Genomic DNA, 18496 nt, shown 5'->3' with positions numbered 1-18496 from the left:
ATCACCTTCCATTTGAGAATGCTAATAGTAGTTAGCATGTATGAAGCTAAATAAGACTCAGAAAGATTCTCAAAGTGTACACAAGACTAAATGTTCAATATGATTCATAAATGTGCAGAACATGATAAATAAAAGCTCAACATTCATGTGTGTAAGCAGTTTCTCAAATGAACAAGTTGTAATAAACTATGCATACGAATCACCAAATACACAAATCAGCAGCTTATAATCGGCTCGCTGCGTTTTCCACTTTTGAGACTTTCTCAGGTATCGCAGAAGAAAAGCTGGAGAGTCTGAGTGTGATGATGTCGTCCAAAAATAACTGTATTAAAGATTTACATTAAAGTTATTAGATTCTGACATACACACATTTAAACGGGTCTTACTGTAGCTTTGTGGATCTTTCTGAGACTAATTCAGCTCCATAATCATAATCACAGATAAATATTTCCCTGTAATAGGACGTTGTTTCCCCACCATTAGAACATTTAGCAGCAAGCTCATGAGGTTGATTGACAGCGCTAAGCCCCTCCTCCTGACTCTGATTGGTTGCATGTCTTACAGTAGTAGCAGCTCAGGAATGAAGAAGAGGAAATTGTTTTCCTTCACAGATTTTCTGTCTCATAAACTGTAAAAAAACATTTTTTGTAAAAGTTGCTTCAGCTTTAAGGAAGAAACGTTCTGATTGACCTTGAACCTCCACAACTGTGACCAGCTTGTCGTCGACGGCTTCACACACGTATTCCCCAGAGTCTGAGGGCCGGAGCCCGGAGAGGACCAACTTCCTGACGACGCCGTAGCTGTCGATCCGGATCCGGTCGCTGGGCCGGAGAGCCTCTCCGTTCCGGGTCCACTCCACGTCGGCGCTGGCTCTGGAAACTTCACACTCCAGGATGAGGTCGTCTCCTGTTACCATCACATGATGCTCCGGGTTCCCAGAGTTCCCAATGATCTGCACTGGAGGTTCTGAACAGAAACACATTAACCAGCCTGGAGATGAACAAGGAGGCAAAATATTAAAAGTTCAGGCTTTTGTTTTTCTCTTTTGATCAACACATCTGGTGTTCATAAATTTATTAACATTGCTTATATACTTTTGGATGAACGTGACCTAAATCATTTGTTTTATTGCCCAGAATGGACAAAAAACCCAATATTTGCAGTTAAAAGTTAAAGTCCTAACTGGCTGTTTTACCTGTCTGAGCCTAATGATTAATATTCTAATGATTAATGTTCTAATGATTAATATTCTAATGATTAATATTTCTGAAGGATAGTTTTGTTTACAGAGATTTTATGATTCAATATATTCATGGTTCCAGTTGTGTTGTGATTTTTATTCCCATTTTATTTATTGTTTCTGTTTATTTTGGATATTTGAAATCTCCTCCAGTGTTATTTGGTCTGTAGAAATTAAAGTTTACTCATTTTTTATCATTATCATAAAAGCTTAAATAGACTGAAAACGACAATATTATCGCTCAGCGCAATAATTTCTGGGATGATTTATCGCCCAGCAAAGATAGCAAACACAGATTTAATAAAAACTGTTTATTGTTGAGGAGGTAAAACAAACAGTTTTAACTTAATGAATTTAAAGTTTGGACACCCTGGTTTAATGTGATGCATCTAAAAGCCCAATATGTCCCTGTTCGGAGAGGCCAGCCTGTTTACCTCTCACGGTGATGGTGAAGGCCATCTTGTCGTCTCCGGCGTAGCAGCTGTATTCTCCGGAGTCTTCCAGGCCGGCGTTGAGGACGACCAGCGAGCGGAAAACGCCCTGCTCTTCGCAGCAGAACCTCTGGCTGCCGTCAATCGGCTGCCCGTCTTTGTGCCAGCGGACGGACGCGTCGGCGTTCGACAGCTCACACACCAGGATGATGTCATCTGAAACTAGGAACTGCTTTTCTGTCTTTGCATCAGTTTTACCGAGGATTCTTACAGGCAAATCTGTGAACAAAACAAATTATTGATCTGTTATTAGCTTGGCTATCAATGAGAAGCATTGGGGTGAATTCACACCAGTCCTGATTAGTCACTTTAACTAAACTCCAGTCTACAAAGTCTAATGCTAATCAAACGCTCCAAACCTCGGTCTTGGTTCGGTTTAAGTGAACTCTGGATTGGTTTGAATGTAAATGTGAATGCCAAGCGGACCAGAGAGCGCTCCAAAAGCAGGAAGCGGACTACAACAGAGGGCATTCTGGGTATTCTCTTCATCTATTCTGCTGCCATGATAAAACATAACCCACCCTGCACTCTGACATTGAAGTCCATCACGTCGTCCTTCGCGTCGCACACGTATTGCCCGGTGTCTTCCAGCGTTACAGAATGAATCGTTAACTGACGAGCGACGCCATCTTCCAGGATCGTGACCTTCCTGGAGTCCTCCACTTCTTCTCCATTCTTCTTCCAGGTCACCTCGGCGTTGGACCTGGAAACCTCGCAGTCCAGAACCAAAGTCTCACCAACCACTTTCTCCACTCTGCTCGCCATCTTCCGCGGGCGCAAAAACCGCACCGGAGGTTCTGCACATTCAAGAGCCCAAGAAATGTCAGTGAGATGAAAACACTGGAGTGGATGGATGCTCTTTACCGTTTCTTTACCTGCTATGTTCACAAAAAACGTCACAGAATCGTCTCCGGTGTCGCACACGTATTCTGCTGAGTCTCTGACCGTCGTTTCCGGGATGATGAGCCTCCGGTAGACGCCGTCCACCTCCAGGAGGAGGCTCTCGCTCTCCTCCACCTCCAGTCCGTCTCGGTACCAGCGCACCACAGCGTTGGGCCGAGAGATCTCACAGCTCAGGACCATCCGCTCCGACGCCTGCTGACACAGCTCCATCTGGGACTGGCTGGGCGACAGAATCTGAACCGGAGGCTCTGGAAACGGACATGGAGGCTTTTTATCAACCGAGATAAAGCGGGCGTCGCCTTAAGAAATGAACGTTTTGACGAAAATATACCAAATATTTTCTAATTCCAAAGTAGGAATTATGCAACTGGATCATCAATCATTCAAATTTGGTTGTTTTTCTCCATTGGACAATAACATTTTAAGGATTATTTTGCATTAAATCAAAATAATAAAGTTTATTTTGGTAGCACATCATAAAAACACAAAAACTCATAAAAACATCAGCCACCAATTTGACAAGCTAGTAAATTTATTTTGCATCCTAAATGTTGCTAATTGATCCAGTTATCAAATCAGCTCTAGACATTTGGGGTTTTAGTCTAGATTGAAAGGATTTCAGTGTTTTGGCTGGTTTGCAGTTTTCTGGAAGTTTGCTCCAGTTTTGTGATGCATAAAAGCTGAATGCTGCTTCTCCACATTTGGGAATTAGTCTAAAACATGTGTGGCAGAGCGTCATGGTAAGAAAGAGGCCATATTTTACTGGCACACCTGGTAAAGATGTTTGAAAAGCTAAAAAACAAACATGTACAAGAGAATCTTGTCTTTTCTTTCTAAAATTACCTGAACTACCCTTAGACCTCAGGCTATGAAAGAATTCACCAATCCTATTTTTTCTACAGTCATAGAGTTTCCGCAGCCTGGTCAAATCCAGACCAGTCAGTTATTGGTGGATATTTAGCCAATCTCATCCACGGACCTCAGTAAAGGTCTAAACTCATCCTCTGTCCTCTTCCGTTCTGCGATGCCACCTGGAGCATCGTGGCACCAAATTCTAAACTGAAATTCAAACAAAAAGCAAACTTCCAGCGGCAGAACCAGAGATTTTACCCGTAATGCTCAAATGGAAGAATATGGAGTCGTCCGCCGTGTCGCAGACGTATTCGCCAGAATCCTCGACTCTGCTGGAGAGGATCTTCAGTCGCCGGTACGGACCCTCGTACTTCAGCTTGATGTTCTCGCTCTCCTGCAGCTTCTGGCCGTCCTTGAACCAGCCGACGGCGCCGTTGGGTCGGGACAGTTCGCAGCTCAGGATGATTTCCTCCGGGACGTGGCGGTCCAGGTGGACGTCCTCTTTGGGGTAAACGATCATCACAGGCGGCTCTGTGGAGGAAAAGTGGATTAAAACTCATCAGCTTTTCTGGGAATGTGTTTCCAGAAGCTGATTACCTCTGATGTTGACTTTAAATATCAAAATGTTGTCTCCTGTGCGGCATGTGTAAGCGCCGCTGTCAGACAGTTTGGCTGATTTTATGACCAGATTTCTCTTGGCGCCATCGGCCTCCAATGAAACATGAACGCTCGGTTGTATTTCGGTTCCGTCTTTGTACCACTGGACCGCGCCGTCGGTTCTGGACACTTCGCACGACAGAACAAGCTGCTCTTGCTCCACAGCGGTTCGGAAAAGGTCCTTCTCTGGGATGTCGGTAAACGTTACAGGCGGCGCTGCGGGAAACAGGGAGAAAAGCTCAGTGACTGAAACCCAGCAGCTTTTTATGCAGTCAGACTCACAGCACACAGTGTGAGGATCAGAGTTAATATTCAGTTAAACTGGGAGCATCTTAGAGGCGATGCGTTGGTGATGACGGGTGAAAACATGACAGGTCATTCATATTTCTAAGAGCGTTGAAGCTGCAGTAGGAAACTATCATAAAGAAAATGTTTTTTACATATTAATGTCACCTTGTGACAGATTATGAGATAGAAAATCTGTGAAAAGATGGATTTCCCTGAGTTCCTATTGCTGTCTGAAGAGATGCACTGAAAACGTCCAATCAGAGCCAGGAGGCGGGGCTTTGCGTTGTCAATCAATCTCATGTATGAGAAACAATACAAGAAAACAGATTATCCACCATCACCAGAGGCTATGCTAACTAGCCTGAGCATTCACGACATGCTATGCTAGCAGCAGCGTAGCAGAGAGCCACACAGAGGGTGATGGACAACACTAAGCCCCGCCTCCTGGCTCTGATTGGTTATTTCTAGTTAGCACTGGGAAAAGGAGCTCGATTTTTCCACAGGTTATCTGTCTCATATCCAGGCATGTAGCAAAAACAATAAAACAATCGATCAATTAAAATGACCTCAATAAACTGATTTATTGTTTTTCTGTTTCTATCTAAACTGAATGATAAAAGTCTTCAGTCTCTATTAAATTTTATTTTGAAGGATAATTTTCTTTACAAAGACTTGAGAATTAATTTTATTTTCTAAAATATATCTAAAATGTCCTCCGGTTCCTGTGTTAAATGTTCACTGGAATTTAAAGTTTATTGGTTTTGCATTATTATTTTTAACCAATTTTACTCTTATATTGCTTAAAAATGGCCTCAAAACGACAATATTATAGTTTAGCAACAAGTTCAACAAATATGTAAATGAATAAATGTTTGATAAAAGTTACATACTGCAGATTTAATGGCATTGGAATAAAATCTGTTATGGTGTTTATGAGAATGATGATGATTTGCTTTCTTACATATTAAAAGCTGTGAACATGAACAAACTGAAGAGTGAAAATAACTTGCCAAGAAAAAGCTGAGCATATCACCTTTCACCTTGAAATCTTTATCACCGTCATCAGCCTCACATTCACACACCCCAGAGCATGATGACAGGGACGACTCCATGACCACAGCGCCCTTATCGGGCTTTGACTGGACCTCTAAGCTCGATTCTATCCCGTCCTCAGAGCAGCAGGTTTGGACCGCAGGGATCTCACCATGCACTCTGATCAGGTTTCCTGCCTCAACAGATTCGCTCCTCTGAGCCTCTGAAACAGCTGAGAATCAAACTCTTGCTATAGGACTTCATGTTCACTGAGCAACAACCAGACAGCAGTCAGACTGCAGGAGCAGAGCTGGGCGAATGAGATCAATGTGTCAGAAAACACAGCAGAGTTGGATGAGAGGTTAAAGGTTATTGGAGACAGTCCAAAGTGAGTCAGGTTCTCACAAACGTGTTAGTGCTGAACTTTCTGCGTCTGCCTGTCAAACAGCAGATTCACTTCAAATGAGTCGAAACCAGAAACATGAAGTGCAGTCCTGAAAACCCGAAGACCTTCAACAGAAGAAATGAACAGCAGCTTCCTACAAATGTGCAAAACTTTCTCTATATTGGAAGCAACTATTTTGCAATTGTTGACATTAAATAAGTTTGAAAATCTCACATGAATAAACTCGGCCAAGCCTTCAGTTATGTTCAAAAAGCGGCAGAGCTGGATGTGAACACACGAGATTTATTCAGACACGCCGGCGTTGTGGGGAAACTGCGATGGATTCAAGACGTTAGAATCATTTTCTGAACCGCGTGAGGAACCGTCTGCACATTGTCTGGAAAAACAAGGACAGACCGTCCGCCTCGTTGTTTCCTCTGTGACGCTGATGTCATTCAGTCACATCTGAATGTTGACCTGAAGACTTAATTGGCTCATTGAGCAGATTTACTTTGTAATTTCAATGTACACAGTTTTTGTCTAATGGAGATGCAGCCATCTCTTCGTCTCTTCCGCCAGACGCATCATCCGGTTGATGATCATGTGACTCGTATGAGGTGAAAAAAGCCTTTCTGTGTTTATCTTGAAATGGCTGAAAAACAACCTCAACATAAACTTTTGATCAAAAAATTAAATGTTTCTAAATTGGTGTTTCCATTTGGCAAATTTATTATCGTTCTTTCAATGTGTGAAATTTTATGGTCAGTCGTTGGACTGTTGTCTAAACAGTCATGGATCACATTGAGGAGCAAACCACTGAAGCTTTAAATACTTCATCATGGTCAATCATTTTCATTTGGACATGGATTATTAATCATTAGTGCAGGTTATGAGAGTTATAACTTCATTTTGCTGAATGGTCAGAGAACAATTAAAAGTTAGTTACTCTCACAAAGCTCAAAATACTTAGATCACCTGCAACATCCACCTTGAATTGAATATGGTTTTCTGTGGCCTCACGGCTGAACAACCCGGAGTGCCTGACTTCTGCTGACTGAACCACCAGTCCCCTCAGGTTTTCACTGGTTTGGGTTTCATATTCACTGGTTTCCAGAAGCCGTTCTCCGTCTGTATGCCGGTGAACTTGAGCAGCTGTCTCTGAGACTTCACACTGCAGCTCAACCGGGCAGCCGGCTCCTACAAAATTACTTCTTGCAACCTCTGGTAGCTTTGAGAACCTCACAGGAGTAGCTGTGGATATTATGAGATTTGTTAAGCTTGCATAGTTTTCGTTTTAAAGTTGTGTGGTTCATATTTTGGTTTGCCTTAAGAGTCGGCCATACTTCATCCGAAGCTGAACGGTTGGTGTTGTTTCGGGACCACTTGGGAAACAACCCGTCACTTTACATTCCTGCGACGGTTTGCACTGATATTCAGAAGATTTGTGTAGATATGCAAGGTTTCCTACAGAAAACCTACCGAGCCTGGTGGGACCCACCAAGTTTTTATACTGAAACTGATAAAAGTTTTGATAATTTGGAGGTGCATAATCAGGCATGATAATTTGGAAACCTCGCTCCATTCGTCTTTACTGTCGCTGTTTATGGTGAACAAAAAACAGTTTAGAATAAACAAACAAACTCAGCCTGGTGGGGATCAAGTAAAGCCTGGTGGCCTGCCAGGCTTATAATAAAACAGCATATGATAAATGTTCCTTAAAAGTATTTGTGTCTTCTGCAGAGACAGAAACCGGACGCAGAGGAGCTGAAGGGAAGTACTGATTGGTTTTCTGCATAAATCTGACCAACACTTCATGCAGAACTCTGCTGAGATAGTTTGACCCAGGCCTGCTGTGGGAAAGAAGAGGCAGATGACGGAGTTCACATCTACGTCAAGGAGAGCTGATTGTGGCACTTCGGATAAAGTATGTGCAAGTCTTAAGTGTTTGCAAAGTTTGTCCATTTATTGATGGACTTGATTAGTTTCACCTTGTGCAAACATGCAACTTTCCCAAATGGATTATTATTAAGATAGATGAGTTAGGAATACGTTCCAGAAAGTCACCTTCAATGTCCACGTGAAAGGTCACGACCTCTTCAGCGAGCCTACAGCTGTAGAGGCCAGAATCAGAGACCTTTGCTGAGTGAACGATTAACTTCCTCAGGGTGCCGTCTCTTTTCATATCAAGGCCTGTTCTGGAGAAAAGCTCCAGCTCATCTTTAAACCAGGAAACCTGAGCAGCAGGGTCTGACACCTCGCACTGCAGGAATATTGGAGAACCGATTCTAATCAGCTTGTATTTTTCGGTAAATGGGGTTGCCATAATCCTTGGTGATTGGCCTACAAGAGGAGAATGACAGTGGTGAATTCACACACACCAGACAAAACACTCATCTCAGCCACTCACTTTCTCAAGACCATTTGAAGCAAAGGATACTTGCACCATGCAGACTCAGCAGTAATCTCTTCAGACACATCAATAAGCAATCACCTTTTACGTCCACTTTAAAGGTAATGCTGTCCTCTGATGTGGAGCATTCATAGATACCAGCATGAATGCTTTCAGCTGATGGGATGATTAGGGTCCTTGTCAGACCATCTGATTTCATTTCCACTTTGTCCCAAGACCCAAGTTTCATCCCGTCTTTGTACCAGTCGACATGAGCCAAGGGGTCATGAGAGAGTTCACAGCTAAGGGCAAAAGGTTTTCCCTCTTCGACGGATCTGTTCCTGTCCTTCTCTGGCAGTTTTGAGAACTTCACAGGCAGCCCTACAGTTTTGAGATATTCCAAAAGGAAAGAGTAAATATTCAACTTCATTCATTTATTGAAGTAATACAAGAATTTTCGAAACACGAGATTTTATCTGAAGTTTATCAACACATCCAGCACAAGACAAACATTTCTCTCAAAGCATATTAGACATGACGAATATTCAACAGAAAGACAAAAACCAAAGAGTGTCTCGAAGAGGAAAACCAAGAAGACCGAATCATGTGACATCTCCAACGTCACAACAGAGATTAGAGGTAAGTTTCAAACTTTTACTCTTTTCTTCCACAGGTGAGTTTAGTAAGTCAAAGAATAAGAAGCAAGAAATGCAACGTCTTTAATACAGTAGATATTCATACTCAGAAACTGAGGAGACATTAGGAAAGTAAAGCTCTTGAAATTATTGTGTTAAGGTTTTAAAGGTATTTAATTTAGAAATATTGTGATTAGATGTAACACGAATCTTCCTTTGTGTATTAAAGAAGCAGAATATGAAAACAATTTTATGTTAAGGGATGAAACTCCGTTAAGATAAGCACTCAGTGTTAGTGCCAGAAGCACGGTCAGGTGTCACCTTTTACTTCCACAGAGAACTGGATGTCATCATCCTTTGACTCGCACCGGTACACACCAGTATGAGCTCGCTCAGCGGACGGCACAACCAGACTTCTCACATTTCCCTGGGACTGGATGGCTACTCCACTTTGAGCTAGGAGCTTTCTTCCATCCTTGTACCAACTGACTTGTCCGGAGGGGTCTGACAGCGCGCACTGCAGAGCTATGGGAGCGCCGGCTACTACTGTCATTTTCTGGTCAGCCTCAGATAAAGCCGCAAATGTCAGGGGAGGAACTACAGGGTTGAATGTAGAATAAAATTAGTCAATAAGATGCACTGATCTGATTGAATGACAAGACTCACCTAAATTTAACATAATACTCTCATAAACTGGTAACGATGAACAAAATAGTAGGGTAATATCATGACTTTATCAAATTATCCAACATCAATCCATCTTTTCCACTGTTTTTAATGGAGGAAACATCCGCAGCTCTTTTTCAAGCACTCACTAAACTTTGTTATCTCTAAGATTGAGCGATCATCACCCTGGAGGCCAATGCTCATCTCTGAAGTCCTACAGCAACCCCCTGCTCAGACTTAGACCAGTGAGGCAATTCCTCCCAGTCATGCTTGTTGACTCCATCCAGGTCCACAGAGGCTTTTTAAGGATCAGAAACGCCACCAATCAATCCTCCTTGCCTTAAAGTTGAAAATATTCTAATTTTCTGGTGCAGAACTTTGAGTCGATATCTGGGCAAGAATGTTGCAGCCTGGCAGCATCTGGAGCGTCTGACATAAGATCAGAAATATGCAGAACTGATTTGGAAGAACATGGACAAACAAAGATTTGGGAGTAAAACTTTACTTTGAAAAGTGACAACGAATGGATTGATACGTTACCCTGAGAATACTGTCAGGCAATTTTCTGATTATTTCTTTGATAATTACATGATATTACCTAATGAACTACATTATTATCAAGCTTTCACTAAACTGCTCAGCTGTTTTTGCTGATATGTAATGTAAATTATAATGTACACCCGGAAATCTTTGTAATTAATATTTGTAGCCTTTCTGTTGGACTCGTGTTGCTCAGTTCTAGTCCTGCAGGTTCTGCATGTTTCAGATCTTTCCCTTCTGACTTCAATCAGTGGTTGATTATCAGGCTGCAGAGGAGGTCATGCAGTTATTTGAATCAGGTGTTGTGGCAAAGAGAAACATCTGAAACATGCAGGGAAAGTGTTTCCTGAGGCCCAGAACTGAGAAACACTGTAGTAAGCAGAGAGCAAGCTCATAAAAGTCCAGAACAGCATTTAGGGAGAGTTTTAAGTTCCTTATCTTCGTTCTTGTGGGTTTAGACAATCAATGCCAAGGGAAATGAATGCAGCTCCTCGATTGTCTGCTTTGCAAACACCAGCCGACAGATATTGTGCCAACTAGCTTTGTGTCGAGGTATTTTAGCTTCCAAAGCTGTATTTCCTTTGAAATCTTTAAGATACGCCCCACAGAAAATCTTTGCAAATGGAATTACGTTGCCAAACACTGAACCGTAAATGAGCAGGAGTTCACTGTGCTTTTTTAAAAATCACTGCTAAACAATTTATCTGGTTCAGAATAATATTTCTGCAATATATTACTGAACAAAGCTTGGTTTTACAGTTCATATTATGTGCCAAATTTGTATCAATTTACAGATAATCAATGCTACCAGGAACAAATTCAGAACATTTTTATGTTTTTCATTAAAATTTGCATAATAAATGAATGATCACCTTTCACATCCACATAAAACTGCACTGCATCATGTGACGTCTTGCAGATGTAAATTCCTGCATGAGACGGCGTCGCGGATTGGACAGCCAGCGTCCTGACGGATCCCTCTGTGAGCAGGTTTTGCCCAGATTCTTCAGATAGTTTGACTCCATCCTTTGCCCAAGTTACTGGAGCACTGGGATCTGATACCTCACATCGGAGCACAACGGGTTCACCAACTTCAACAGCCTTGTTCCTTTCAGCCTCTTGAAGAGTTTTGATTCTCACTGGCAGAGTTGGGGATGCTTGAGATAACATCAAGAGAGAGCGTCATCACTATTAATGACTATAACATTTGCTATAATATATCAAGAGCAAAGGTTCAAAGATTAGTCGTGCCAAAAATATTCTGACGTTAAAGAAAATTCAAAGATATGTTCATCGATATTAGTCACTGAAACAGAACGGTTCTTTGGTTAGACTGTAGCTAGCCATTTAGAGTTAGGTTTTATAACTTAAATGTATATTTTTCTCTTTGTTTCTATGATTTCCTCTAGATCACCCAAGCCCAGAGTATTTAACTACTAAAGTTTTAGTATAGACAAAGTCAAGTGAGTAAATGCAAAGGTTTTAAAATGTCAAAGATTGCAAAAAGCAATCTTGGGCTTACACAATGTCAACATTGTGTCCATCTATTGTTTGTTTAATGCTAACCGTTGAAATCACCTTCAACATCCACCTTATTAGCAGAGACATTGTCAGTCCAGTGACTGTCATTTGTTCTTGACAGATAATTCCTCTCTGACTGGGATTGTGTCCATGTCTTCTTGGTGTCATCAAGGTCTGGAAAGCAAATGGCAGAACTTTCTCCACGGTGCATTGCCTGGTCCATTTGGTTCTCTTCTGGTTCCAGGTTCTGATGATGATTTTGTTGGACAGTTTTTTCCTTATTTGACAGACATAGCAACTCTGGAAGGTTGGATACAGTCTGTCCATTAAATGTGTCCAATTTGACGAATGTATTTGATGTCAGATGTTCAGACTGGAAAACTTCTGCCTCATTATTTGGACACAAACCTGAGGACAACAAATCCTCTGACAATGCAACTGATGACTGTTTGGCTCGGGTTAGCTCCTCAGGCTGTTGAGCTGAAGTCGTTAAACAGTCATTGGGCCTCAAACAGAGGACGTTCCCAGACAGCGAGCAACCTAGGAGCTTTTCCGGAAGAGCAGCTGGTATTTGTTTGGACCCATAGTCTCTCTCTGATTGGATAGCAGTTGTCTGTGTGGATTTTGAGCCCTCCTCTGGTTTTACAGTTGAACCTTTTAAGAGCTCAAACCATTCCTCCTGCTGATGAGGAGCAGTTTCTAAGGCTGCACAGAACTTGTCAGGTTGGTCTGTTGAAGCCTGTTTGGTGTTTGATACTCTCCCCGTCAAGGTTTTTACAGTCTTATGGAGGTTACCTGGCTTTAGTTGATTGGTTATTTTCTTTTCAAAATGGTTGATCTGCATTGACGGGACAGGATCCTCCAAGTTAAATTCAGTTTGTTTTGGCCTAAAGTGGGATTTCATGGAACCGCAGTGAGATGTGAATCCATATGTTGGCTGAGAGGTTGGTGTATACTCAACGTGAACTTCATCTCCCCAATTTCCAGTGAAGGTGCCAGAATTGCATTGTGGGGACGTCTGGGTGTCTTGGTCAGAGTAAGCCTCTTCCGTAGACTTGTTCCTTTCTTGGTCAGAAGAGAGCCTTGGCGATGTAGCTATAAGCATTGTGATGTACACAGAGAAAGGTTTTCAGTTGTTGGTGTTCTCATTATTTCTTCTCACAACATATTTTACAGCAGTGGGGGTTAGCATGAAGTTATGGGATAATCCATTGCAAAGACAATCAAGAAGATCGACCAGGATCGGTCTTAAAGTAAACAACATGTCTCCCTTACAATGCCTCCTGTCATGCCATCAATACTAATCCCTTTAAACCTAAAAAAGGGAACTTTTTAGTTCTCTTAGGAAAAGACTTTGTTGTCATTGCAACAGGCAGAGGTTCAGGGCAGCAATGTGAATGACAGGATCTTGAGATGAACAGGACAAAAGATGGACTTTAAGAGTTGCAAGTTGTAAGCAAAGATGACGGTTAAAATGAAGAATGAAGTGACAAACACAACACAGAGATTAGTAAGAGAAGCAGTTACACAAAAACACGTCTGGAAATATCAGTAAAATGACCTAATATCAGGGATGAAAGTTTGCTGTTTTCTAAAGGAAAAAAGATTTACAGATGGCTCACATGACTGAGCTAGCAGTGAAATACACCACTACGGTTAGTGGCATTTATGGGCTGGGTTAACATGGATGACTGATTTTAAAAGATCAAATCACCTTTGACTTCCACAGAGTATTGGGCTGATGCATCAGCTACCTCACCAACCAGGTCACGCGAGTGACACTGTTCTGCTGTTCGGACAAAGCCAAAGAGAAAACAATGAGGTGGGTGAAAGCTTCACGCATGTAACTAAATTCTTGAGTCTGAATGTGCAGAGACACCACCTTTCACGTCCTCTCTTAACGGCACGCCATCGTCAGACAAGTGTTGGGACACAAGGGCCAAGATCTGGCTGTGCTCTTCGGTGCCGGGTCCTCTTTTAGGATAAATCTGGGTTCCGTCTTTGTACCAGCAAGCTTTAGCAATGGGATCCGAAATCTCAAATTGCTGAACAATTGGATATTGCTCTTCGGTTGACCTGGTCTTCTCATCAGGGTCAAGTACATATGTTGGAGGGGACACTACAAACAATCATTAGGGAATAAATTCAGTGCATACCGTCCTTATTTCTACCTAAAGATAGTCTTTCAAAGATGCACATAGAGAATTGGAACTATATATGCATATTCAGAACATTTGCAAATGAGAAAAATCACCTGGATTTACTACTATTAATTTGGCCACATCATCTGCTGTTGCACAATAGTATGCTCCAGAGTTTGAAGGGTGAGTTGGTTCAATAACAAGGGACTCCTTGATGTCTCCCATTTCAAAACCAAATTGTCTGCTTGAATAGGACTGTGAATCTCTCGGCCATGACACCTGGCTTGCAGGGTCTGAGCTTTCATCGACTGGTTCAATTGGACGGGTTGCTTCGAGTGCCTGCAACCCTCCGACCTCCCGGTAGGGCGGCAATGTTGGAGCTAAAGATAGTGATTCAAAATATAACTGGACCAAAGAAAGGCTGAGCTTTGGAGGAAACTCAGTGAAAAACAGCATTGCTTTTACATACTAAACACAAATCTTCATTCTGTAAGTAGAGATTATTTTACAACACCTTTCAGACACACACCTTTAGACACAGCATCACATAAACAGGTTCAGAAATGCATATAAATGTTAGTCATATCTAGTGTCTACGAAGCTTTAGGATTTGCTGTAATAGTGAAACAACTGTAAAAAAATATCACCTTTATCATCCACAGAGAAGTGGACAGTGGCCTCAGTGGTTTGGCAGCAGTATTGCCCTGAGGGCAAGAGCTCAGTGGGTGGGATAACGGGTCCCGGCGGTGTGCCGTTACTTTGTATACCCCAACCCTTTTGCGGGTCGAGCTTTTTACCATCTTTATTCCAGCAGACCGGGACAGTGGAGGCTGCAGCCTCACATTCCACCTTCACAGGGTTGCCCACTTCAAGGGACCCGCCTCTCTCAGCGTCAAAGATAGTAGAGTGTGTCACAGGTAGAGCTATCATTGGGGATTCAGGACAACTAAATAAACCCAAGGCTGTGGAAACACACCTTTCAAACAGATAGCTACTGTGCAGAAGATGAAAAGAGCTTTGGAGACTTTGAGTTGAGAGAAAGCCACAGCAGTTACACAGCAAGTGACAATAAACAATCGTTAACATTTCTGTTTGGTTGTGCGAATGAAGCAGCCATCAAACCACAGAGTTCTGAAGCAGGGGTAGTTAGTGGCACCTTGAGAGAGGAGGTGGTGGTTACAATATCAACACTTAAGAAAGGAAGTGAAAAGTCACCTTTGATCTCCACTTGAAATTCCACGGTATCATCATCAGTGGCGCATCTGTATACACCAGAGTGGGTCACCTCTGCCGACTGAATAACTAAGGTTCTTGTGTTGCCCACTGAATGGATTTCTAATCCAGAGCTGGAAATGAGCTTCATTTCTTCCTTGAACCAGCAAACCTGGGCCTCAGGATCCGACACCACACACTGGAGAACTATAGGGCTGCCAGCTTCGATCAACTTGATCTTCATATCCTCAGAAATAGCTGAGAACTTCATAGGTGGAGCTACAGATATGTTTAAAATTTATGACAACCTTCAGTCAACCTCATGTAAGTCATTTAGGTATTATTTATAATCTAATTCCAGACAGCTTAATTGCTAACAGGCTGAAGGATAAAATGTTGCTGCACATTCAATAGCAAGAAGAGCAAAACATCAGACAACACACAACAGTATCATCAGAGTTAGTTGCTTTGCTGAAAAGGCGCTTGTTAATGTTTCACATGTTGAGGATAAAGGATCACCTGTGATGTCCACACTGAAGGTGACGGCATCGCCCTTCATCTTGCAGCAGTACAAGCCGGAGTGAGTGACGTCTGCTGAATGGACGACCAGTTTCCTCCATAAGCCTTCGGCTTTCAGGTCGACTCCGGTTTGAGGGTGGAGCTTTGATCCATCTTTGTACCAGTACACTTGGGCAGAGGGATCTGAGAGTTCACACTGTAAAACAAACGGCCCGCCTGCTTGGATGCTTTTGCTCCTTTCAGCATCTGGAATTGCGGAAAACCTCACAGGTGGGGCTATGGAGATTGAGACACAATCGGTGGGGAAGCTTTAGAAAAGGATATCTTGTTTCTATAAACCGTTTACACAATATCCTTCCTGCTGGAGGGCAAAACAATGCTAGCTAACAATGAGTAGCATTGGCTTTAACTGTCATGGCACGCTAAATCTTAAATCTGAGAGTTATATGTAAAAGAAAAAGGGATGCAGTGCTTTGGTACTAATTATCAACATGACAAGTTTTTGTCGTTATCAAAATTCCCTCTCCCTTCATTTTAAGAAAAAAATGAGGGGGAGGGAAATAGTTCAGTTATGCTAGCTTGACTTTCACAACCTCAACAAGTAGGTGTGTTGCAGAATTCGGTTCAGTTAAACACTTTTAAAAAAGGCGACCTAAAACATCAGCACTGACAGATCAACATAAAAATGTAACACTGATGTTACTCTATGTTTGGGAATTGTTTGAGTGTTTCTTGGTGTTGAAACCTGAAACACGTACGGGTGTTGCTAACAGTTGCTATGTGTAATGTCGCCAACGCAGAGAGTGAGAAGAAGAGGTTTTGAATTATTCTTCAATGGTTTTCCTTTGCTGTGGCGAACTGCAAAAAAAATTAATAATTCCTACATCCTCAGGCTTCAACTAATTAATTGGATAGAAAGTAAAAGAACGGATGACGTGCGGATGATGGTGATTTCCAGAAGTAAACAATGACATGCAGGGGGTTTATATGTTATATAACAGTATATAAGAAACAGTACGTTGTAAAAACAGCACAAAAATGTTGATTTTATAAAAGAGATCTCAACAGAAATGACAGCCTCTTACCCTCGACTTCCACGTTGAACCTGATTACATCGTCAATGGCATCACAGCAGTAGACTCCTGAATGCGAGAAGTCTGCAGACTGGATGACAATTCGTCTCATTGTTCCCTCGGACTGAATATGAAGACCTTCCATAGTTTGTAACTCGACGCCGTTCTTGTACCAGTGCACCGGAGCGGCAGGATCAGAGAGCTCACAGTAGAGCACAATGGGATTGCCAACTTCCACAAACTTGTTTCGATCCATTTCAGACAGAGGTGAAAATTTCACAAGTGGAGCTGTAGATTATAGGAAAAACATTTCTGTTATTACCAACTGTTTCCATGTAAATTAAGTCATTTCCTCTTTATTCTTATTGTTCCAGTTCTGAAAGCCTTGCTCTCTCTTCCTATTGTTGTTCCTTTACATTTCCATATAAATCATGGTTTTTACTGGTGCATTCACACCAGCCCTGTTTAGTCCACTATAATTGAATTGTAGTTTGTTTGCGTGGAAAGTTTGGTTCCTTTGGAGAGGTGTGAAAGCTAATCAAACTCTGATGGCAACCAAAAAATCAATCTCTGCTCGGTTTCAGTTCTGCTGAAGTGAACTCTGGTGCGGTTTGAATTCATAAGTCAACACCAAGCAGACTGGTGACCCTAAAGCAGGAAGTGGACTACAGCGCAGGGCATTCTGGGTAAATATAACCATTAGCCTAGCGTTAGCGGGAAAAATGTCTTGTGATCTTTTGTAAAAGACAAAAGAAGAATTCTACAACACCTAAAGTCTGTTTGTTTACATTTTGAAGGAAGTTGTTCTCAGTGTCTTCAGAGGTTTTTGCATAATTTCCTTCAGTGGTTTTTGGTGCAGCGCCCCCGCAGGTGAGGAAAGGAACAGGTTGCTCAGAGGGTTTATTGGTTTGACTCAGAGCAGAGAGAAAGAGAACCACAGCAGCTGGAAATAAAACTAATGTTGCAGTTTTGGTCCCCAATTGAACCGAGTGTACAGGAGTCAAATTCTCCTGAAATGTACCCCGCCCATCAAATCTCATTCTTTGACCTTACTGTCACTTAAATTTAACTTTTTTCGAATTTTCCAAAATACCCATCATGCCTGTTCCTTCAATCTCTCATTAACTACCATTTCCAGGTTACCTTTTGGCACCTGTGGAGTCTTAGCAAGGTCTTTAAAGCTATAAAGTGATAAAATAAACTATGCATACCTTGAATGTACAGAGCAGCAGAATCTCGGATGCCATAGGCAATGAATGTAATCTCCGCGCCGTTGTCTGCATCGCGTACTCCTCGGATACGAAGAGACTGGTGTGTCCTTGAGCGGCGGAGGGCATAACGCTCATCGTCTTGAAGCTGAGTACCATTTAAGAACCACGTACCAATCACCGAAGCAGAAAGCTCGATGGTGAAAAGAGCATCTTGTCCCTCTGGCACCAAGGCATCCTGTAAAGGAGCTTGAATTCTGGCGACAGGAACTGCAGACAAAAATTACTTTATTAAAACACTTTTTAACAATCAGAGAAAAAAGGGTTGGCTGTTGTAGCTTGATTACCTAAATGAACAGTTCTGGGGAACTCAACATTGTTGCTTTTTCCGTATTTATTTACACTACAAATGCGAAAGCGATAATCTGCTTCACATGGGACACTGTCACCGAGGATCTCCACTGAGGTTGCAGAGTCAGTGGTCAGACACTGCAGCCACTCCTGCGAACCAGTGCCTACTTCCTGTCGCTCAAGCACATAACCAGACGGAGGGTTCTTGCGTGAATCCGGGGCGGGAACCCACGACAGGAGAGCGGCATTAGCGCGCTCCGTGTTGATCTGAACTCCTACCGGACAACTTGGAGGACAATGTCGAGCCGCTAGAAACAAAACAGTAGGGTTTTATAAACCATAAAGATGGTAAATGTTGGGCTTTCCAAAGCTTAATGCGATAAGTACTGGAAC

The 18496-nt window shown here is 42.3% G+C and overlaps 1 protein-coding gene across 8 annotated transcripts in view; it reads right to left on the bottom strand.

Annotated features, from left to right (window-relative positions):
• Positions 1-18496, bottom strand: part of obsl1b (obscurin like cytoskeletal adaptor 1b) — a 39160-nt gene that overhangs the window by 13595 nt on the left and 7069 nt on the right. Inside the window, exons 5-27 of one of the 8 annotated variants that reach the window (XM_055052753.1) lie at positions 18100-18411; positions 17756-18022; positions 16557-16832; positions 15472-15747; positions 14956-15231; positions 14388-14663; positions 13854-14120; positions 13482-13718; positions 13314-13388; positions 12008-12694; positions 11657-11899; positions 10951-11235; positions 9194-9469; positions 8340-8618; positions 7913-8188; positions 6824-7099; positions 5465-5695; positions 4084-4359; positions 3745-4017; positions 2607-2882; positions 2253-2528; positions 1675-1950; positions 691-966 (exon numbers count right to left, since the gene is read on the bottom strand). In XM_055052753.1, coding sequence (XP_054908728.1) covers positions 691-966; positions 1675-1950; positions 2253-2528; positions 2607-2882; positions 3745-4017; positions 4084-4359; positions 5465-5695; positions 6824-7099; positions 7913-8188; positions 8340-8618; positions 9194-9469; positions 10951-11235; positions 11657-11899; positions 12008-12694; positions 13314-13388; positions 13482-13718; positions 13854-14120; positions 14388-14663; positions 14956-15231; positions 15472-15747; positions 16557-16832; positions 17756-18022; positions 18100-18411 — 6468 coding nt within the window. The remainder of the gene's footprint in view (positions 1-690; positions 967-1674; positions 1951-2252; positions 2529-2606; positions 2883-3744; positions 4018-4083; positions 4360-5464; positions 5696-6823; positions 7100-7912; positions 8189-8339; positions 8619-9193; positions 9470-10950; positions 11236-11656; positions 11900-12007; positions 12695-13313; positions 13389-13481; positions 13719-13853; positions 14121-14387; positions 14664-14955; positions 15232-15471; positions 15748-16556; positions 16833-17755; positions 18023-18099; positions 18412-18496) is intronic. The other 7 variants (XM_055052754.1, XM_055052755.1, XM_055052756.1 and 4 more) reach the window with 7 other exon arrangements.

Source organism: Poeciliopsis prolifica, unplaced genomic scaffold (assembly GCF_027474105.1).
Source record: "Poeciliopsis prolifica strain line A6 unplaced genomic scaffold, Auburn_PproV2 SCAFFOLD036, whole genome shotgun sequence".
NCBI lineage: Eukaryota > Metazoa > Chordata > Actinopteri > Cyprinodontiformes > Poeciliidae > Poeciliopsis > Poeciliopsis prolifica.
This window is presented reverse-complemented; position numbering and strand designations above follow the sequence as displayed.